Source organism: Mesoplodon mirus (assembly GCF_964341445.2).
Source record: "Mesoplodon mirus genome assembly, chromosome: 2".
Classification (NCBI taxonomy): domain Eukaryota; kingdom Metazoa; phylum Chordata; class Mammalia; order Artiodactyla; family Ziphiidae; genus Mesoplodon; species Mesoplodon mirus.
This window is the reverse complement of record NC_138977.1, coordinates 46925945-46948586: the sequence shown is the minus strand read 5'-3', so window position 1 is coordinate 46948586 and position 22642 is coordinate 46925945. Positions and strand designations below refer to the sequence as shown.

At 36.1% G+C, this 22642-nt stretch overlaps 1 protein-coding gene across 4 annotated transcripts in view; it reads right to left on the bottom strand.

Annotated features, from left to right (window-relative positions):
* Positions 1-376: 376 nt before the first annotated feature.
* Positions 377-22642, bottom strand: part of G3BP2 (G3BP stress granule assembly factor 2) — a 78087-nt gene continuing 55821 nt past the window's right edge. For 3 of the 4 annotated variants that reach the window (XM_082636978.1, XM_082636979.1, XM_082636976.1), the window contains exons 2-12: positions 16895-17013; positions 14291-14372; positions 13349-13522; positions 12722-12812; positions 11915-12017; positions 11007-11187; positions 9918-10016; positions 5678-5780; positions 4336-4464; positions 3655-3773; positions 377-3317 (exon numbers count right to left, since the gene is read on the bottom strand). In XM_082636978.1, coding sequence (XP_082493104.1) covers positions 3045-3317; positions 3655-3773; positions 4336-4464; positions 5678-5780; positions 9918-10016; positions 11007-11187; positions 11915-12017; positions 12722-12812; positions 13349-13522; positions 14291-14372; positions 16895-16989 — 1449 coding nt within the window. In that variant the 5' untranslated portion in view covers positions 16990-17013 and the 3' untranslated portion in view covers positions 377-3044. The remainder of the gene's footprint in view (positions 3318-3654; positions 3774-4335; positions 4465-5677; positions 5781-9917; positions 10017-11006; positions 11188-11914; positions 12018-12721; positions 12813-13348; positions 13523-14290; positions 14373-16894; positions 17014-22642) is intronic. The other variant, XM_082636977.1, reaches the window with a different exon arrangement.

Sequence of the window (22642 nt, the reverse complement as noted above, 5' to 3'; positions counted from 1 at the left end):
CATGTCCTTAACTTCAGATAACCTCAGTCTTCCCATCCCCTTTCTCTTCTCCTTCTGAGATGATGTAGCAGTGCTTTGGAAAACTCAAGATTTTTATAAAAAATAAATGTTTAGTCTGTTTTACATCATTCTTACCTTCCTTACCACTTATTATTCTGTTCTAACATTCTTTATCTTGTATACCAGCTATCTAACTGAGCTGAGATAGGTCTCTAACAATGTTCAAGTCTTACTTAAATGATTTATTTTATATATCAAATTTCACAAAAAATAGTTGGCTTTAGAATAATTCCTTATTTTTACTTAGGTTGTGTGAAATGCAATTGGGAGGAAATATTCTGGAACACAAACCTACAGATTAAATTAGGGACATAGATAAATGCTGCAGACATCAGTAGTTTATTGTTTGTTTAGTCCAAACACATTCAAAATGGAAACTCAAGAATACTTTCCACCTGAAACAATTAAACTAGATACTACTAGCATATAATGCTTAACACATTACAGCAATAAAGATGGTAATCCATTGTCTTCTATACCTACTAAAGCCAAGATGGTAAAGCCAATTTGGTTGCAATAGTGTCATAAGGATACAATAGAATATTACCATCCAAAAAGAAAAAAAAAACAAACAAAACAAAAAACAGCAAATAACAGTAATGATAGATGAATACTTTTACTCTGGTTCACTGAAAGGGGACAAAATGTTAAAAGTCCACAGTACTGCAGGTGAACAATCACCATGTAAACTTCTCCATGTGATGTTTTAATGTTTTACTCATGGTATGTAAAGACTGAAGCTGAATGGCTCTTTGCTTTAATTTTCTATTACACTTAACATTTGTCATTACTTTTGGTGCCAGAAGTTTTCATGGGTGGCAGGGCAATATCTTGGATTGGAAATTATATATATATATATATAAAATGGGAAGGAGAAAGAAATGAAAGAGGGAAAATATGCTATAAAAAACAAAACACTGACAAGAAACCACTCATTTAAAAGCAGTTTGAACACAGGCTTCAAAACTCAAAAGTAATTTTCTGGTAAGAACTTCAAGTACTATACATCAGAAAGTGTAAAAGTATTTCAAACAGGAAAAAAATCCTTAACCCCCAAAATGGAAACTGAGAAATCTGTGTCCCCAAAATATACGCAATAGTGCAAGACTTTTCCTCGAACATGGAAGACCTCATTCAAGGGGGAAAAAAAGGGACAGATTTAATTTTACTTATACCGCCCAGTACATGAAAAACAAAATATGTGCATCATTTGCTAGTTTACTAAATAGCAAACAGTTCCATAATTCAGAACCAGTTTGCTATTATGTCAAGTGCATTTTTTGTTTGTTTTTACTAAGATAGAATGGAGAAGTCTTCCATGCTAACAAGCAGCTTTAAGTGGTCACACTTATTTACCCCACTCCTAGCCTGTAACATCCAGAAACTAGTAGGTACTAAATGCTCCAAGCATAAAATTGGATATCCTTTTGTCATACTTGCGGTTTACTGGAACTTGCTATAAAGACAGACAATAATCCAGCAGCTACAAACTTTGCTCACAGAATTGTTTAGAAATTCATGTAAAAATAAAAGATGTCGTCCCAGACTTAAATTCAGAGCCACTCGGGTGCTGACATCAGATCAAGAATTGTGCAAAATGAATGACAGTTCCCTGCCCCCCAAATAGAAAATGCAAACACTTAAGAGCTGCTGTTCTTTTCTCTGAAAATTGCAGTATCCTCACTCCAGGTTTACTTGCCGTTTATGGAATCTGACTGCTTTTAAAATGTCACTAAAAATGTACATCAAGTTGATTGACTTTTCCAGCACCTCTTAAGTGATACGCTTCAACGTTCACATTCAGGCTAACAGAAAAGTCAACAAGAGACTTACTCCAATAACTGACTTCCTCCTTCCCCCTCCCTCCCAAACACACAAGACTCCCTCCCACAGAGAACACAAAGTTGTTAACTGAAGAACAAGGTAAATAATATGCTAGTCAATTTTACTGATTTTAAAGATACTGCAATTTTTATACACTTCAATGATTTTTCAACATTTTGTAGCTGTTTGGCTTTGCAGCACAGCAATTCATACACTATACTGTACAAAATTACCAGCAAGACTGGAATGATGTATTAATAGAAGGCACCATCATGCTCATTACATTACCAGAGAACAAAATACAGTAAAGACAATTTTCACTGTACACAGCTTAAAGAAAGGAAACGGGGGGAGGAGGAGTGTGTTGAGCAGCCAGCCATCCCTGTACTGAAGAGGGGCAGGTAGAAAAATCTTAGATATGGAGCTACTAAATCTGGTCTAATATTCAAGACCATAGCATTTGAAGTTCTGATTTTTGTTATTTAGTTCATAACTAAATGATTTCCTTCTGGAATATACTTGTAGTCTTGTTAAGGTTTATGTATACACACGCTGGTCACAGCAAGCAGGTAAAAATGCCCTCATCATTTCACAACTATGCGCTACTGGAAAAAAAGATGACAGATTTTTTTCCCCTGTTGCCTCCTTTGCAGATGTCAATGTTAATGAGTTCAGAGTACCCATTAGTGCATTTTGATGAGTGCATAACGAGTTTCTGTTGGTTTGTATTTTTGGGGGGAGCCAAGGAAAAAGGCAAGATTCTCCAATTGCACAAATCGCACTATTTGTGTTTCCAACATTAATAGGCAGAAACGATAACACTTAAACAAAATGTGCAGCAGAGGATTTTTTTTGACTCAAAGGACCTGAATTCAGTTGGGCATGTCCTTTTAAGTTCATTTTGTTGCAGACAGTTTAAGATATGGTCATTTCTCAGTCCTTAATTCTCCAAGTCTAGATTTATAAATTAACAATGCGAATCCTGTTGTAAAACTGGGGAAATAATGTCCACCTCAATTTAACTGATAACCAAAAGATGCTTTTCACATCAAAGAAATGATCAAAAAGGCTGTGTCACATTCCAAAGCCAAAAAAAATTAACAAGAATGCAAACACGATGAATAATGTACCACTGCCAAGACTTTGCCAACAGTGGAGCCTCAGCGACGCTGTCCTGTGAAGCGGCCTTCCATCTGCCCGGTTCCTCTCCCAGAGCCAAGTTTCTGTGCCATGCCACCTCTTGGAGGGGGTCCTCTTCCATCCCGGTCCCGCAGCATTCCACCGCCCACTATTCCACGGGGACCACCAGGACCTCGATCATTGCGCCTAATATCCCTGCGATCATCACCACCACCTCGAGTTTCTCGCTCTCTGGCAGCTCTTGTCTTTTTCTCTTCCACATTTAAACGTACTTCCCCTCGAAACATAATTGGCTTTACAAGGGAAGAAAAAATTTTACATGGGCAGGTTAGACAATAATAGTAATGTAGTATCATACATAAGTAAGAAAATCCAGGGAGACAAAAAAACTTCTCATGCAATTCTCAATATGCAATCTATTCCAACCTTCATTACCAGAGCAAATAATGAAATAAATTTAAAACAATCCATACTTCAGACTTTAAAACTACTAACAACTCTTTATTCCTTGCATAAATACCATTTCATAGTAAACTATTTTTAACTTTACCATTTAAAAAAGACTTTCTAAGTAATACTAAATACAACAGGAATAATAAAGTATTGAATTATGCCCTTTAAGTCACTTACTTTTGCAATTAAGATTCTCTGAACTGGTTCAGAGTCATCAAAAACCACAAAACCAAAATTTGGAAGCTTTCCCCCAACACCCTTGGTATTGATGCGAAGTTCCACAACGTTTCCAAAACCTGTGAAAATATACAGTACACCAAGGGTTAAATATTTTAACAGAATATTTTGTGACTTTAATTGTTCAGGATGAAATGCCTTAATCTCCTTGATCCATTTCAAAACAAAAGTTACAAGCTGCCATACCCAGTGACAATTAAGGTACATTCACTCTTACAGGTCATTCACTTAAGATGCCAACAAAAACTAGCTTGTTTTGTTACCCTTCTGCATCTTTATTACGCCTTTTTAAAGGTAAGTTACCTAACACAGTTTCAGAGAGACAATGTTATTTTCTATTTCTGACTTCAATTTGCCAAATGAATCCCATTTCCACATCTAAGACTGATTCATCCAGCTCTTTCTTCTAACCTCTACAGAACCAGGCCAGTCAACACTCAGTACAGTCACTGAGAAACATCTGGTATAACCTTCTACTCCCTTCTGATCAAGGTGATTAGTACCTAGAGATATACATAGTACAGAGGTAAATGTTTTTTTTTTTAAATCCTCAATACATTATGAAAAGAGTTCTCTTCTCCTCCTGTTTAATTTTACAATAAAGCAAAATAAACTACTTACTCATGAAGAACTCTTTCAGTTCATTTTCATCAATATCATGTGGCAAGTTACCAACAAAGAGTTGATGACTATCTGGATACCGAATTATTCTACGGTTATCAGCTTCATTCTGTTCAATATCTCCTCTGCCTGAGAAAAGGAATAGACCAGATATTAAAGTTTACAATGTCATACAAAAACTAGCTCAAAGCAATGAATGTAAAAAAAAAACCCTTGATATTCCTGTTTATTTAATAAGATAGTGAGCTCCTTGAACACAGGTGGAAACGCCTATTATTAGTAGGTTAGTTAGAAAAAAAGATGACACTGACTAGATTGCTGAAGTCCCTTCTTCTAGGTCTACTGGTCTGATTATATGAAAGCCAAATACTAGCAGTACAAGTATTCCTCCTTAACCAAACTCCTGCCATCACCCAGAAACCAAATAGATTTCAAATGGTGAGGTATACTTGTACTAAATAATTGTTTAGTATTTTGAAATTCACAAATACATCTTTGGTTGTATGAAATTACAGCCAAATCCATAAATTTAATAGCAATAACATCTCATTTATATAGCCTTTTATACACATAAGAGTGCTCTTATATGTATATATATAAAATCTTATTTGATCCTCCCAATGACACAAGGAACACAATGAGGCATATAAAGAAAGGCATCACACAGGAAAAATATGTGTAGTAACTGAATGGTGTAAGAGAAGCTCAGGATTTAAGGGTCTCACCCAAGATCATAAACTCAATCACTGACAAAGCTAGGATAAACCCCAGCTCCCATGACTTCTTAATAATAGCACATTACTTATTTTACTTTTGTGGGAAAAAATTACATTTTCTAAATTTGATGTATACATCTCCCACCTCCTCCCAAAAGCAATCTAAACATACTAATAGAATTCAAACAGAAGTTCTACATATATTAGCTAAAAATGGAAACAAGTCAAAAATCATGACAAGTTACTTAATACCTAAGACAACCAAAATAAGAAGAATCAGGGTGTGCTTATTGTTTATCTGTGAAGAGATAAGAGTGCTAAGTAAGAGAGTAGGTTATTGGCAGCTCGGTTTTGAATTCTTAGAACCAGTGACAATAACCAAATAAAATGTGTCTCAAAATTCTTTTACACCTTCAAAATACATGTCTCTATGGCATGTCAACTAATCTTCCCCTAAAAGTTGTTTTGCCCAGGCTATATTTAGCAGGTTACTTAAGCCTTTAAGCAGTTTGGTACTAAAATGATTTGCATATAAAACACATTATAATTTTTTTTTTTTTTTTTAAGTTCGGTCTTCAACTTTTCAAGTGCTTAAGTGCTGAAGGCCACAGAAGGGACTGACTCACCTGGTCTTGGTCCTCTAGGAGGAAAACCAGGTCGTTCTCTAGGTCGCTGTTCACGCACGCGAGGTGGCTGAGACTGAACTTCTGGTTTAGCTTCCACTCTCGGCTAAAATACAAGGGAAAAAACACATTATAAAGAAACACATTCCACAGGAGAAAAACAACTAAAGAAACAACCAAGGCATAATGGTCATTTTAAGTTCAGAATATTTTTAACATAGTGTCCGATATATGTGAAACATAAATTTTTATAAAGATATTCTGTACCAATCTAGGACTGTAGGGTAAATTTTATTTTCTCACTCGAGGCTATAACTCACAATAAGCTGCTTTTTATTTACAACCATATTTTTTCAATAAAGTTACATCCACATTGAGATAGCATAAAAGGTATCGCTACAGAATTCAAAAATGCAAGATGAGCCACTCCATGTAAATACATATACAAAATAAAAAGCTATCTTTATCTTAGGAAGACAAGAATATATGACACATCCTTTCTAATTATCTAGTATGCTGCCCGTCAAATTTAATAGTGCTCAGCAATATCTTCTAAACCCCATCCCATAATTTTTTTTTAAAAATCCATATTTTGATAGTTCAAAATATACAATTTAGTGTACTCTAGCATCTAAAATTACTATCTTGAAGTTAAAATGCACATAAAAAACAAGATAGGAACGTGTTGATAGCATCTCAAATAGTCAAAGAAGTCCTTTAGCTCCCTATTGTTCCTCCTAATGGGGGAGGTGTACATTTATTTAAGGACTGACCCCAACAATGTTTCTTAATTAATTCTTGGGGGTGGCAGGGGAAGTAATAGTTCATTTTAAGGTACCCTCCAAAAGTTTCTGCTAACTGCTAAATTAAACACATATATTTAAAGTAACTATGCTAAAAACAAAATGACATCTGCATCTATTCCTTTTCCTTAATACACTGGCATTTTCAGTATTCCCAACCTCTTCAGGCTGTGTCTATTGCCTAAATTATTTATGGTCCAAGGAAGAGACAAAAAACATGCACCTGCAAAGGATGCTGAAAACCCTCAGCAGGAATATGAAGAATGTATCCTCAAATCAGAAAGCTAGTAATTTCAGTCCTATCTTTATGGCTGATCGTCTCTGAGTACCTCAGCCCAGGCAGTGGCTCAAACTCTTTCATAATTTATATAACTGGGATATTGTAATTTGCGAGGATACATTTTGATACAAAGAGATGTTTCTTTCAAAAACAAACCATTTATTATAAATAATTTCACCCACTATAACCAAAAGGTATATTATCTCCTACTCTAGCAGTTTTTAACAGATTTGCCTGTATCCCCCAATTGTTTTTCTTCCATATAGATTTCCCATTTCCCTCAAAATGAAATTGCTTTCCATGTTCTAGAATTTTGCTAGTTAAAAAAATTTTTTTAATGTTTAATTTTCCCAGGTTTTTAGGATGTATTTATTCCTACAATGACCGTATCTTAATTTATTTCTACACCAGATAAAGAACCAAGCACAGTGCCATTAGACATAGATGTTCAGTAACTATTGGTTCATTTAAAATTAAATTACATTTTTAGTTCTCTAACACAAAACATGTAGGAGAATATTCTATGCCTGACCAGGGGACCTAAGTTACAGCCCTGAACCACTTCTATCTGTATTTAGAATTTAAGACTACATAATAATTTGACCGAAAATGTGATGCCTGAAAAAGGTAATTATTTAGAAATTTTAGCTAAGCGGGGCAGGGCCTAAAAGCACAACTTACTTCAGTATGAAAGTAAAACAGAATTAAAGCATATTCTCTAACAAAGTCTGATGAAGCTAGTAGTTTAATAAATTAATAAAAATAGCAAATGTACACCTTTTAATTTAAGTGTCTCAGAAAAACCTTGACTCATTCAAACCAAGAAAAAGAATTCTGGCTGACTGATTCAGATTCTTTTCAAAACAGATTACTAAAACAAAAATAACTGCAAGTAACAAAACAAAAAAGTTCTTCATTATCCTTTAAGGATTTAAAATTAAAAAACACAAATTTAAGTAAGTGCCAACATCTTACAAATAATCCATACATTAATTTAGCAACCTGACTTTTAGATATTAGATGATGCCAATATAGGAAAAATGAGACCAAAAAAAAAATTATCAAAATTTCTTTCAGTAACTGATTACTGTATGTCAACTAAGCCAGCTGTACACTTACAATTCTTCACGCTCAATTTCATGAAAACTATTTGCTCCAAGGAGGTAAAATAAATAAGATACCACATACTACTTTAGGGCCTTACAATTAATTCCATGCAACCAAAAAGCGTGCTCACATGACAAATTCCACAAATGAAAATCAAATAGAATATGAAATAAACATGAAACCATCAAATCAACTGAACAGCAGGTAAAACCACAACTAATATGTATTTCAACCGCACATAAGCTATTTAAATGAACTAATCGACTTCCAAGAAATTTACCAAGAAATTAACTTACCTACTTCTAAATTAATGCCTACCAATACCCTGGAATTAGATTTAATTCTCCTTTTATTAATAATCTATGCTAAAAGTGTTAAGGAAATGGATACTACACCGAAGTGACAAAATAAAATCGAAGGGTTTATTAAATCAAGTGGAAAAAATCATGAATCCATTCTAACATAGCTTTAGGAGATCAGAAAGTTCTTTCAAAGTTTAAATTATAAATGTTTAAAATTTTGTTTTAATAAGGGGGTAGGTTGGGAAACACACTTACAATTTTTTTTAAAAACTTAAAAAAAATTTTCCCCCCTGGACAAGAGGTTAGAATCTAATATAATGTAATTTAGACATGGCTTAGACATAGCACTCTTTGATATAAATAGAGATACAGTCCCCTTCAAGGGCTAAAGAAACCTATAGGCTTCCATGAGTGTCCAACTGCATAAATTCGAAGCCCTACTATTTTATTTACATGGCTATCTGACCTTGGGTGAAGTACTCTAGCCCTTAATTTACTTATCTGTAAAACAGGAATAATAACAGTAACCATACTCACAGGGTGGTTGTGAGGATTAGATAAGAATAAATATTAAGTGCTAGTACTTTGCACAATGCCTGGTGCCACACTAAAGGTGTAAGAGGTATAAGCTACTCTAACTTTTAACTAGCAGTGAGTTTAAAATAAATGTAGCCAACTCTCTGAAATCAAGTAGCAATCCAAAGGATTCCTAATGCAAATCTGATAAGAAATCAAGCATTTCAAAAAAAAAATCCGTAAGTCACTTATTGAGTCTTCAGATGGGTAGAAAAGCAGTCAACACCTGGCAAATTAATTTTCTGCATTAAGACAGAATTCTACTTCGTGATCTGAGGTAATTACTCAATATTTCCTGAATATCTACTGAAAAAAAAAAGGTATCACGAGATCATGTATTCTATTACGTTAGCTGATTATGCATACACCACCAGAAAGGCTGTCTAATAATTACTACCTACTTTTGAAATCTCAGTTTCACTGTTTAGAGCATATAAAGAGGTATATAAACACAATTTTATGTGCACTAACCATTCTAAATGTAAATTTTCTAGTGGAACGAAGTTTGATTCAAAATGTAGGGGAAAGTACTGGACACCCTTTAACTGTGCCTATTAACTTTAGAATTTAGTTAATTCTACACTATACCTAATAAACTTATTAGGTAGCCAGTGTCTTATTTTCAATGTTTTTGAAAGCTCTGAAATGGGTAAGATGACAAACAGACAAAAAGCAGAATGCTAGAACGATCAGTTAAGGTGAACACTACAGTCATAAGTTGGTACAGGCTTCAATTAAACGGTATGAACCACTTACAGACTGAAAGCTTAGGCAGTGTATTTTTTTAGTTTTTTCTATTTTTAAAGAACAATGATTCTTTATAATGCCATACTACTTTGTGCCTTTCCAAATTTCTTCCCTAAAATATTTCTGCTAAATAAAATTCTAAATTTTTAAAAAGGATATTTTTTTGGTTATTTTAAGAAGGCTTTTAAATGATAATATATATTGGTAAAACTAACTTAATCTGTATTTGACACACCCAAACCCCAAATACCACCTATGTAGATGATGAATGGAGATTTGGCATTTAAAGTGGGTGCACTGACATTTAATACAATTTTTTTGTATATTTAATCCATAATTTCTGATTGACTCATTTTAAAAAGTATGAAAAAGATAAGCAATTGGCAATGTAACAAGGATACAATCCAATGTGTTCACAGATTGGTTACCTGTGAGACTGGTGCTTTAACATGGGGTGGAATTCCAGAGGAAGAAACAGTACCACTAGGAGGCAGGTTTTTACTGGTCACTGAAGCCCAGGAGAAAGCCTGCAGGAAATGCAACAAACCTAGACTACTAATCATGGAAAACCACCAACATTCCTATAGGGAAACTTCCAAATATATATTTTCTTTTCATTTCTAAACTATTGTTCTATATTGGAGGACTCCTAAAAGAAAGGCACACACACACATGCCAGTCTATGTGCCAGCTTTCAAAATCTCATTATGCAAGATTATTTGACTGTTTTGTCTGAACTACTAAATAAATCCACAAGCAAGTTCCTATATGCTCTAAGGAGATGAGCAAGTGGCAAACAAAACCACTAACAACTACACATGCTAGAAAAATAAGAACCTAATAGAACCAATTTCTTTCCCCTTTTGGGGGAAGATAAGGTGTTGTGATGGTGTCAAGGGGAGAGGGGAAGGATAGGAAAGAAGAAAGTACTAGCTGGAAAGTTTAACAGACATTCACAAATTGAACAAGGAATCTCCTTCTCTCACTACGCAAATATACTTTAACCTTCTACTTTACAGAAAGATAAAAGGTGTTTTAGGTAGGTTTAAATGATACACTATGGGTGTCACTCACGTTTCCAAGATAGTTTAATTGGTGTAGTAAGGAAATTGTTCCCATTTAAACCAGAAATAACTTGTATCACTTCTCTTAGCAATAGGCCAACTTGTTTTAAGTTGGGAAATTGCATGACTCCTGTTGCATCCGTGCGTAGAGGACTTAATACAGAATGGAAGAGCAACTCTCAGTTTTAGTACATGGACTAGAAGATACTAAACACTGCACACAGACAAGGATTAATCTTAAATTTTACCCTGAGGGGTGTTTTTTAGGGGGTGAAAATACAATAAAATTTCCTCAGAATTACCAAAAATATCCCCACAGCTTCTTTCATATACATAAAAACAGCATAGCTTACTATTAAACAATTTAAATAACAGAACAAAGGTCATGCTCCCTTAATGGCACCAAATAAGAAAGTGTGACGTCACAGGTGTGAAGAGCTCCTCTGCTCTAACCTTTGGTGGCTCCTGTGGCAGAGACACAGGCTCAGCGGGAGGAGGAGAAGCAGACTTCTCCTCTAACTCCTCCAAGTTCTTCTCCTCCACTTGCGGTTTCTGCTCTTCAGTCTTTGTTTCAGATTCTGGCTCAGGTTCAGGTTCATGAGACGATTCTTCCAATGGCTCCTCTATTCCATTACTACAATAAAATATTTTGTTCACTTTTCAGTATGAGTGAAACGATCAATTCAAATAAAAGAAAATTCAGCATTTCTCTAATTTAATGGGCATAACTAGTAATAAGCTGTTTTGAAGCAAAAGTCCATTAAGAACTAGAAGGCAGAGGGAATAATACTCTCAAGCAGCATTTCTTTAATGTAATTTAAAAACTAGATTACTAAAAATGTTTACTTTAATACTAACTATAAACAAACCGCATATTCAAAAAATAATGCTTACTCTGTGTTGTCCCAAACACAATGCATTATCAGCAAATGATCAGTTTTGGGCCAAATCAAGTTCAATTTTTTTTTTCTTTTGCAGTACCCCGGCCTCTCACTGTTGTGGCCTTTCCCGTTGCGGAGCACAGGCTCCAGACGCGCAGGCACAGCGGCCATGGCTCATCGGGCCCAGCCACTCCGCAGCATGTGGAATCTTTCCGGACCGGGGCACGAACCCATGTCCCCTGCATCAGCAGGCGGATTCTCAACCACTGCGCCACCAGGGAAGCCCCAAGTTCAATTTTTGAATCAAATAAAACAATGCTTTCCATATAGAATTTACTTTGCATATACACAGTAAATTCTCAAATGCTGGTTTCATAGCTTTAGCAAAATTTACTTTCAACAATAATTCTAGGAACAAAAACCAGCTTGCAACTACATTATAGTTTAGACCAAATTGGGCCTTGCAGACACTATTCTTACGTCACAGGGTGAGCTTCATAGTAACCACTGTTAGCATTTTCTTGCACAGGTTCTGGAGATGGTTGCCTTTCTTCTTGTTCCTCTTCTACTTCATCTTCTGATTCTGAAAATACATAATATACCACATCTTGCTTTAAGAGGCTTTAATACACAATTTGATATACATATTTTTAATGTTTAAAAAAGTCATATGATATTTCTTACAAAGGCACTTAATTGCAATATTCCTTGTTCTCTTAAACTGAAGAGCAAGCAAGATGAATTTTGGAATTTATATTTTAAAAAGGTCTATCAGTAACAGGGAAGGGGAGGAAAAAAATGTTATGGAAGTCATAATTCAGTTTCCTTTGTCACATCGATTCAATGGAGGAATAATGGTAAAGAAAAGGAAACAAGCTGATGCATATCAACAGAAGATCAATTAAATAATTATGGTATAGCAAAAAAAAAAAAAAACCAGCCAACAAAGATATATTAAGTGAAAAAAAGCAAGCATTGAGCCAGTGTACTTCACACTTTTATAAAAGTACTGGTCAGTACGGAATACAACAAAATTCTATAATAGGCACCAAACTCTTGGTTATCTACAGAGGATGAGATTGAGGGAAAATTTTTCACTTCCTATGTATGACTTTTATATAATTTCATATAATGAACTATTTCTTTTATAACAAGAACAAGAACAAAAAGGAGAAAAGGGAGTTTGACTCAGTTACGACAGAGGCAAATTTCTTTAGTTTCACACTTTCCATGTCCTTAAAGAGTACTGATACTGACAAAACCCTTGTATCTTCAAAGTAACCTCACCTTCATCAAGTTCTGGTTCAGAATCACCAAATACTTCATCTTCATAACGAAACATATCATTGTGAACATAAAACTTATTTGGAACAGATCCCTATAGGAAAACAACATCCAAATATTCCATAAATACCCATAAATGTGGTATTACATAAAAAGAACAAATAAACACAATTTCTATTTTAATAATACAGAAATGATGTAGACTGAAGATAATTTTCCTAAGTTGAACATGCTATGATGTTAATATAAAGTAAATTACAGAAGATCACTCAAGGAATACTGAAACTCAAGAAATGGCTACTCAATATAAAAGAACCAGGACCAATTAACAAACAGAATTTTTCCATTTTGTCTAATATATAACCTATTAAATAATAACATACTTTTAATATTATTTCTATAATCTTAATCATCTATTTACACATTAGTATCAGGATCTCATTTTTACTTCTAAATAGTCAAAGCACACACACAAAGCTCAAATAAATTAATCAACAGGTCCCATACATATTTCTCAAAATACGCTACATGCATACTTATACCTGCAAGAAGAAACTCTGGCCACTTCAAGCAACTAGTAACAGTAAAATGAAATCACGTAAGTGAAAATTAATTGAAATTAAAACTTACTTCAGGAGCCAGAACAAAGGTTTGCATAAACTTCCTCTCTGGCTGTCCACTATTAGACAACAAACCCATGACCTGGACCACTACTCCATCACTCAAGGTTGCATGAGCATCCACATGACGAATTTTAGTATGACATTCGCTGAAGTTCAGAGATAATACTTTGTGGTGTATATCCTTTATTAGGAGAAGAAGGTGGGGTGGAAATACAAATTCATGATATTGCATTACCTATTCAATACTACGGACTTTGATTTCCTCGCAACTCTAGCATCTTAACTGCCTCATTTGAATCCATTCCACCATGCTATGCATTACTGACAGACTAATGTTTCTAGAACCACTAGTTTCAACATGTCACCTCTCTATACAAGAAATCACAATGACTGTCTCATATTATAGGCTTTGTGCAGCTTTCTCCCACTGTTCCGTATTAAGTATTAGTCATTCATGTAAACTGTGTTGACTATTCCTTGACCTCGCACCTAACTTTACTGCTTGTCTGCTGATGCCATTTCTCCTACTTTCAATTTCCTCTTGTTTGGTAAGGCCAAAACCTATCATTCAGAGTCTACTGGAAGTCCCACATCCTCTACAAAGTCATAAGGGTATATACTCCTATGCACTCCTGTAACATAAGGTTTAGCCCACATTTCTATAAATGTTATACATTGTCTCAACTATTTCATGTATAAAATACACCAAGGATATTAAAATGCTCCATTTTCTCTTTTGTATCCCTGCCAGTGTAATACCTGTGCTTTGTACAAAATTGATGTTCATAAGGACTCAAAGCACATTCGATGATTACTGTAACATAATTCTAGTATAGCTGATTACATTCAAAATGAAATCCATGGGCACAAGAAGCTATTTTCCAAATTTCTATCTTACCTCAAAAAAAAAACTAAAGTAATCTAAAATGCATATGAAATTGATACTTACATTTTGGCCATAAACTGCCTCCTGGGGCTTTCCACTAGCATCTACTCCACCATGAACATAAGAAGAATTCCTGCCATAAAACCTGTAAAACCATTGATAATGATTGACATTCAGTTGTGAAGAGAAGTGTAAGAGGCAGTAGAGTCCTGGTGTCAAACAGACTTAGTTTCCAGGTCTGGCTCTGTCACTCATTAGCTATGTAATCTTGAGATTTACAGTCCTCAAAGTTCAGTTTCCTTGGTTATAAAACAGAACAAGAGTAACTTCTCTCCACAGAGTTGTTGTAAGGATTAAATGAGTAATGACACAGAATTCTTAGTGTGCCTGGCACACTAAATATACACTCAGTCATTAGCTATTCTCATCTAATTCTTACCATATCTATATATTTTATTAAGTGGAAAAATGAAATATTCAAAATATATTCTAAACACTGATGCTGTAGTTAATTTACCCATTTTCCCCCCATCAGATACAAAAACTCAGTTATCTAAATTTGGGAATCAGATACTGTTTAACATTCATTCTACTGAGAGTTCCAAATGACTACTAATTCCAAAGGCTTAGGTTAAAAGTTTAGGTTTAAATTAACTGAAATAATTTGGAGACTAAGTTAAAAAAAAATCTACATTATTTCGGCATCTAATTCCTCAATTATATTTTTATACTGCTCTTAAGTACATGACAAATTAGTGTTTCTCTGGTATTACCTGAAGCAATTAGAATTAATATATTCCTAAATTAAGGTTATCAACATGCAAAGCTAATTTTTTCGTAAAGAGAACTCAGCTCCTATTGTAATAAAACATGTAAGACTTCCTCCATGTCAAGCAATGTTCTCAGTGCACTACATACATATTGATTCATTTTACTCTCCTAACAACCTCAGGAGTAAGTGCTATTATCTAAATGAACAATTAATTCCTCAAAGGTCACACACCTATCAAGTTGGGGCAGCTGGCTACAGAGTCCATGCTTTTAACCATTACCCATATTTTTAAGTTTGTATTATTTTCTCTCATGTACTACTCGCAAACATGTAAACAGCTATCATTTTTCTGGAGGACAATTTGGCTGTAAGTGTGTATAAGAAAAGCCTTAGAGATAGTCATACCTTTGACTTAACAATTCTACTTCTAGGAACTTAGTCTAAGAAAATAATTAGAAAGGTGCACAAAAATGCATGTGTAAGGATATTCATTAGTGTTAATAAGTGAAAAATTAAAAACAAACTAAATGTTCATTAACAGGGAAATCTGTTACATAAGCTAAGTATAAAACAGAAGTTTGTGCTGTTATTTGAAATGATGGTAGAGTCTTGTTTTTCCTTGTTAAAAAAAAAAAGCTAAAAATGCTAATGCCTACATTGTGAAGACTAAATTTCAGATAATAAAAGGCCTTATTAATTCCATTCTCCCTCAAATTCACATACCCTGTCAATACGAATGTTCATTTTTATAATAGAAAATGTACAGGTATTCCTTTTGATTGGGGGGGGGGTGCGGACGGGAGGAGGTGGTAGTTATATAAAAACACCCCTGGGATAACATAGGGAATATTACACACAGGTTTAACAATGGAGGGGCATAATGCAAAGTAAAACTTTAGAATGCCCAGAATGATTATAAAGAGAACCTATAGATAAAAGAATAAGTCCTTTTAACAGTCTTTCCCACATGAAGTGACAATGGTATATTTATCCTTAACTCACTTGGCTAGTATTCTACAACAAATGTTTGCAGAGCCTAATACTTACAAAGGTCTCACTTATCTTCCACCTGTTAAAAATAAACCAGGTAGGGCTTCCCTGGTGGCGCAGTGGTTGAGAGTCCGCCTGCCGATGCAGGGGACACGGGTTCGTGCCCCGGTCTGGGAAGACCCCACATGCCACGGAGCGGCTGGGCCCGTGAGCCATGGCCGCTGGGCCTGCACATCCGGAGCCTGTGCTCCGCAATGGGAGAGGCCACAACAGTGAGAGGTCCGCGTACCGCAAAAAAAAAAAAAAAACAGGTAGAACAAAAATTATAAATACTACTCATAATATAAATCCATTTTATTTCAATCTCTGGGAAAAAAGAACCTTACAGATGTCCAACTCTTGCCAAAATAGTAAACAAGGCTACTGTTGCTGTTTTACCAAGGAATACTATCTTGTGGATCAATCAGAAGGAATTTTCACAAGTATGATCACTTAACTGATTCATTTCCTAACATTGCTACAGACAACTCAAAAACAAACAAAAAAAACAAACTTAAGCCTGTGATTTCAATAAAGGCTAGAACCCATTAGCTGGTCAAGTCTGTGGTTTTTATAAAAAAATGAAATATAAAATATCAAGAGTATGTAATTGTGTATATGTGTGTGATGTGTACAGATGTGAATGTGTTATATAATGGGATATAATGTGAGGTGTTTTTCTTACTGTAGATTTGAGTCAAAAAAACTTGAAAAAGACTGGTTTTAAGCCATCAGACTGTTAAAATACTGGGTGTGCTTTGCAAAGGTACTGTCAGGACATAAAACAGTAAAGACAAAATTTATATGTAGTCATATTCAAGAAAATAAAACCAAATAAAAATATCAAATATGCAATTAAAATTTACCTGTGTAAATATTCTGGAGCTTTATTCAGCAAAGTATAATATTGCCTCACAAACTCCCGCCCTACCAGCAGCGGACTGGGCTTCTCCATAACCATTTCTTTGCTGCACAATGTCAAATGCTAAGGGAGCAAACATAAGAATAATAACCATTAAAAGTCATCTTTGTTAAATTCCATGAAGTAAATCTTCTCAGCCATTCAAATGAAAGTAAAGAAAATATCATTTATTAAAAAGTAACTACAACAGCAAAATAATAAATTCCAAACAACTACTGATAATCTCCAACATCTGCCATCTCCCCTTTGTCTCTATTTCTTGATCTCCCTATCCTTCAATACAGGGGGAAGTAGCATAGTTCTCTTTCTAATTCCCAAGAGTCCAGCACTGTCTCAGACTAGGGGCACCATAATAAAGTCTTCCCACTCATAGTATCTTTTTCCTTTGGGGACCATTATCTCCTACATTCTTGGATTCCAACAGTTTATTTTTGAAAACTAGGCAGAGGGCACAAATCAGGACTTGGTGATTACATTTATCACAGACAGTACTGATTTTTGTCTTCTTTGTACTCTCTCCTTCTAGGGATTAAGTTCACTGTTTTCAAAATGATAATGATTATGATTAAAAATCAGCAATAACCTCAACACTCAGATAATGTTTTTTTTACATTTGGTGTATGTCTTTCCAACCTTTTTTGCTATTAATTACCTAACTACATGCCATGCACTGTTTACAGTAAATGGGATAACCTAGTGAACAAGACTCTAGCCCTCGACTCTAGCCCTCAGGAGTATATAGTCTGTCATGGAATACAGACAAGCAAACAGGGAACAGAATAGGTTAGGTGCTATGATAAAATATAAGCCCAAAATCTCAAAGATAACGTCAAGCAAATCAAGTACAAAATAAAAATAGAAACACAACCTTTCATCATCTAAAATAAATGATTTATATGTTTATAGCCCCTCAAATAGTAAAAATTATAACATTAGGAATTGGAGAAAAGGGAAGAGAAAAAAAGAAAATTTGAATATTACTTGTTTAAATACATATATACGTGTGTGTGTATCTACTGGGTAAATCAGGATGCAGTTTAAATTCCTGTTAACAAATAAATTTCAACGTAGGTTTCTTTTTCTTTTTCTTTTTGGCTGAACCACGTGGCTTGCAGGATCTTAGTTCCCTGACCAGAGATCGAACCCACACCCTAGGCAGTGACAGTGTGGAGTCCTAACCACTGGACCGCCAGGGAATTCCCTCAAAGTAGGTTTCCTTTAAACAAAATATTTCACAAAGATAGCCCACCATAATCATTACAATTGTGATGCTGTTTTTAATAAAAAACAGATACCAGCCATAATGGAGCCTACAGATAAAACTCTACAATTCTAGTGACTCCCAACTCAACTTTTACATAATGGTCTATTAGGTTCCCTGTTTCTCTTTTTCAGCTGCCTTGCAACTCTCATTCGATATTTTAAAAATGTGTTTACATTTTAATATAACTCCTAGCTCCTTTCAAAAATAATTAACTGCTTCCAGTGGCAGGGTCTGGGGAAGGCACAGTGGCAAGAAGCCCTTGAAGCAGCCCAAGAAGCAGGCCAAGGAGATGGAAGAGGACGATAAGGCTTTCAGGCAGTAACAAAAAAAGGAGCAGAAGAAGCTGGAGGTAAAAGTGAAGGCCGTGGGGAAGGGTCCCCTGGCCACAGGTGGAATTAGGAACTCTGGCAAAAACTAAGCTGTTCTTTATGCCTCAGGTGATGGTGACCCTTACTTCCACTGCTGTTTAAACACCTGAATTCTCTTCCACAACATCTGTTGCCACCTCTAGCTAGAATGAAGGGTTGTCTTGGAGCCTGTGGCACATTTTTTTCTTAAATGTTCATACAGTGGCTCATCTCTTCAGTTCATCCTTAGCCACTTCTACCTTAGCTGTGAGGTCAAAGTAAACCCATCCTAGAATCCTGCCAGTCTGCTCTTCAACCTTTGTTCTACCTTGAATTCTGTACCACCCACAATCAAACCAACTCATTAAAAAAAAAAAAAAAAAAAGTTAATCCACAAAGTAGAATCAGATACTGTCATTTCAGGTGCCATTAGTTTCCCCCAAACCGAAAAACCTCCAATAAGGATGAACAAATTCTAATGCATAAAAGGACTCCCAGGACTTCCTTGGTGGCACAGTGGTTAAGAATCTGCCTGCCAATGCAGGGGGACACGGGTTCGAGCCCTGGTCCAGGAAGATCCCACATGCCGCAGAGCAACTAAGCCCGTGCGCCACAACTACTGAGCCTGCGCTCTAGAGCCCACGAAGGACAACTACTGAAGCCCACGCGCCTAGAGCCTGTGCTCCGCAACAAGAGAAGCCACTGACAAGCCCACATGCCGCAAACTAGAGAAAGCCCGTGTGCAGCAACGAAGATCCAACGCAGCCAAAAATAAATAAATTATTAAAAAACAAAAAGAACTCTCATTTGCTACATTTAAAGTAATGGGGCTTCCCTGGTGGCGCAGTGGTTAAGAATCCACCCGCCATTGCAGGGGACGCGGGTTCGTGCCCCGATCCGGGAAGATCCCACATGCCACGGAGCGGCTAGGCCTGTGAGCCACACTACTGAGCTTGCGCGTCTGGAGCCTGTGCTTAGCAACGGGAGAAGCTGCGACAGTGAGAGGCCCGCGCACCGCGATGAAGAGTGGCTCCCGCTCGCCGCAACTGGAGAAAGCCCTCGCACAGAAACCAAAACCCAACACAACCAAAAATAAATATAAAAATTAATTAATTAATTAATTAAAGTAATGAAGCAGGGGACTTCCCTGGTGGCACAGTGGTTAAGAATCTGCCTGCCAATGCAGGGGACACAGGTTCCAGCCCTGGCCTGGGAAGATCCCACATGCCGCGGAGCAACTAAGCCCGTGTGCCACAACTACTTAGCCTGCACTCTAGAGCCTGTGAGCTGCAACTCCTGAAGCCCGCACGCCTAGAGCCCGTGCTCTGCAACAGAAGCCACTGCAATGAGAAGCCCGTGCACTGCAATGAAGAGTAGCCCCCGATCTTTGCAACTAGAGAAAGCCTGCCTACGCGCAGCAATGAAGACCCAACACAGCCAAAAATAAATAAATAAATTTATAAATAAATAAAAAGAAAAATTTTTTAAAGTAATGAAGAAACAGTATTTTTATTTTGAATGATGAGGAAGGTTGAAGAACAGTAGACTCACCTAGTAAAATTTTATAAAATAACAAAAATGTGGAAAGTTTACACATTTAAATACTGTAACAACTGATTTAAGCTGTGGGAAGATACTAACTTACCCTCTGAATAAAATAATTATGTACAAAATAATTTTGTTCAAATGGTTAAAGACAAAAATACTATTAGGGATTGTTTCTGGGTTTGGGGATTCTTGTGTTTCCTTCTTTTTTTGCCCAATTTCCAGATTTTCTACAGTGAGACTTTGTCATTTACCCCAATTTCCCATCACATTTATAAAGTACATATTCACCTACCATTTTTGTCACCTACGTATAACCAAAGTGAAAAAAAAAAGGTACCAATTACACATATCAATGTCAGAGAAAGATCAAAATACACTAGAGTTACTGTAACAAAGTTCAGGAGAGGCTTCACATTGCCCACTACCTATACAGTCACTAAAGTTGATGGCCATAAGGCCATGATATCAATTTAGATCAGAGACAGGCAAAGGAGATGGGCAGTGGAGGTAACTTTTACTTGATTACTCAATAAATTATTATTTATTCAAAAAAGGTTAACCTGAAAAGTGAACTTCAAATGGTGAACAAGATAAGGCAGTGCTAATCTGGTAAAAGCTTAACAAATAGCTATACGTAAGAGGCTATGCAGAGTACACTTTTTTAAAGTTACGGGGAGGCTCTCAGAGGGAAGGATAAAATCAAATGAAGATGTTACTTAGAGGATGGTGTTTCAGTTAACTGCACTGACTTAAATGTAACTTACATATCAGTTACTTGCTTCACTGATTTAGTGACTCAATTTAGAAGGCTAAAATATAATCGATTGATGGAAAGTCAACTCCATCAACCAGAAAGTAAAAGTATAGAAGGGGAAAAAGGCAACCTCACTGACTTACCTACTTTTAACAACAGGTTAATTTATGTATTCTACAGAAACAATTGCCATCTTCCAGTGTTCTACCCTGGAGTAGGGAAATTTATTCACAGCAAAGAACCCAAATCATAGGTAAGCAATTTCTGGGATTTGGGTCCTTCTCTATATATGTGTGTATGTATATATATACACAGATATATAAACACACACACACACACACACCCCTCTGAACATGAAAGTAAGAAAGGTTTTAAATATCTAAGGCCATGAAAAAGTCATGACCTTTTTGGATCTTATTTCTTAATTCACAAATTGAGAAGCGATCTCTGGTCAAACCTACAAGACTATACAGTTCAACAAAGACAGCCAAGATTTAAGGATACTTATGTACAAAAAGAATCTTCAGAGACTATTGGCCTCTAGCACCTTCAAAGATAAGAGCAATTATCATTTAACACCTTTTTACAGAAAGTGAAATTCCATGTATTAAGCCCTGCTTTCCCACAAAACACTTGAATATGTGGAGACTGCTGTCATACTGGGATGTACAATGTAAAATGTACTCTTTTCCTGTCAGTTAAAAGCAATATCAATCCTATTTATTCATCGAGATACCAACGTGATTACATCTGACTTTCCTTACTACTTACAGAGCTTCAACTACTTCAGAGGTCATTCACTAAGTCTGCCCGTAATTCCTGTGTATCTTAATCAACATCCTTTTATTCCTCTCTCTCTCTCTTATTCATTCATTCATTTATTTATGGCTGTGTTGGGTCTTCGTTGCTGTGCGCGGGCTTTCTCTAATTGCGGTGAGAGGGGGCTACTCTTTGTTGCGGTGCGCGAGCTTCTCACTGTGGTGGCTTCTCTTCATGCGGAGCACAGGCCCTAGGCGCACAGGCTTCAGTAGTTGTGGCATGTGGGCTCAGTAGTTGTGGTGCACGAACTTAAGTTGCTCCACGTCATGTGGGATCTTCCTGGGCCAGGGCTCAAACCCGTGTCCCCTGCATTGGCAGGCGGATTCTTAACCACTGCGTCACCAGGGAAGCCCCTCATTCCTGTCTCTTAAAATGTTTCCTCCTCTCCATTTGCCTAGACTAATTTCTGCAGCACATCTACTCCAGCTCTCATGGGAAACTGCTCTATTATCAACTGTCACCATCTTTTCTGAACCTCTTTATGTCCATTGAGAGGGGAACGGAGGAGAGGAGAAAGTAACGCTATAAACACAAATCCAAGACAGCAAAGAAAGTCACAGTGTGCTTCATATCCTGCAACATGCTCAAATTTCCTCAATTTCAAGATCTCCTTTAAAAAAGTTATTGCCCTCTTTCTCTTCTTTCCTTGACCAAAGCTTCAACTTTTAGGTAAACACTTAGGGTTTTTGTTTGTTCTTTAGTTAAAAATCACTAACATAATGGGGCTCCCCCCAAAACAAACAATCTCAGGCTACATGAATATGGACGTAATGTCTAAAATGGACTGACAGTTCTGTTCTAATACGCATAAATTAAATACTGATTGAACAGTGAACGGAAACTACAGGAAGGTAGATCTAGCTTCAATATAATGCAAGAATAACCAGAACAGAGCTACTTCATGAATAGCCAGTCATTGCAGGTATTCCAGAGACTAAACAATTTAGCAGAAATGTAGTA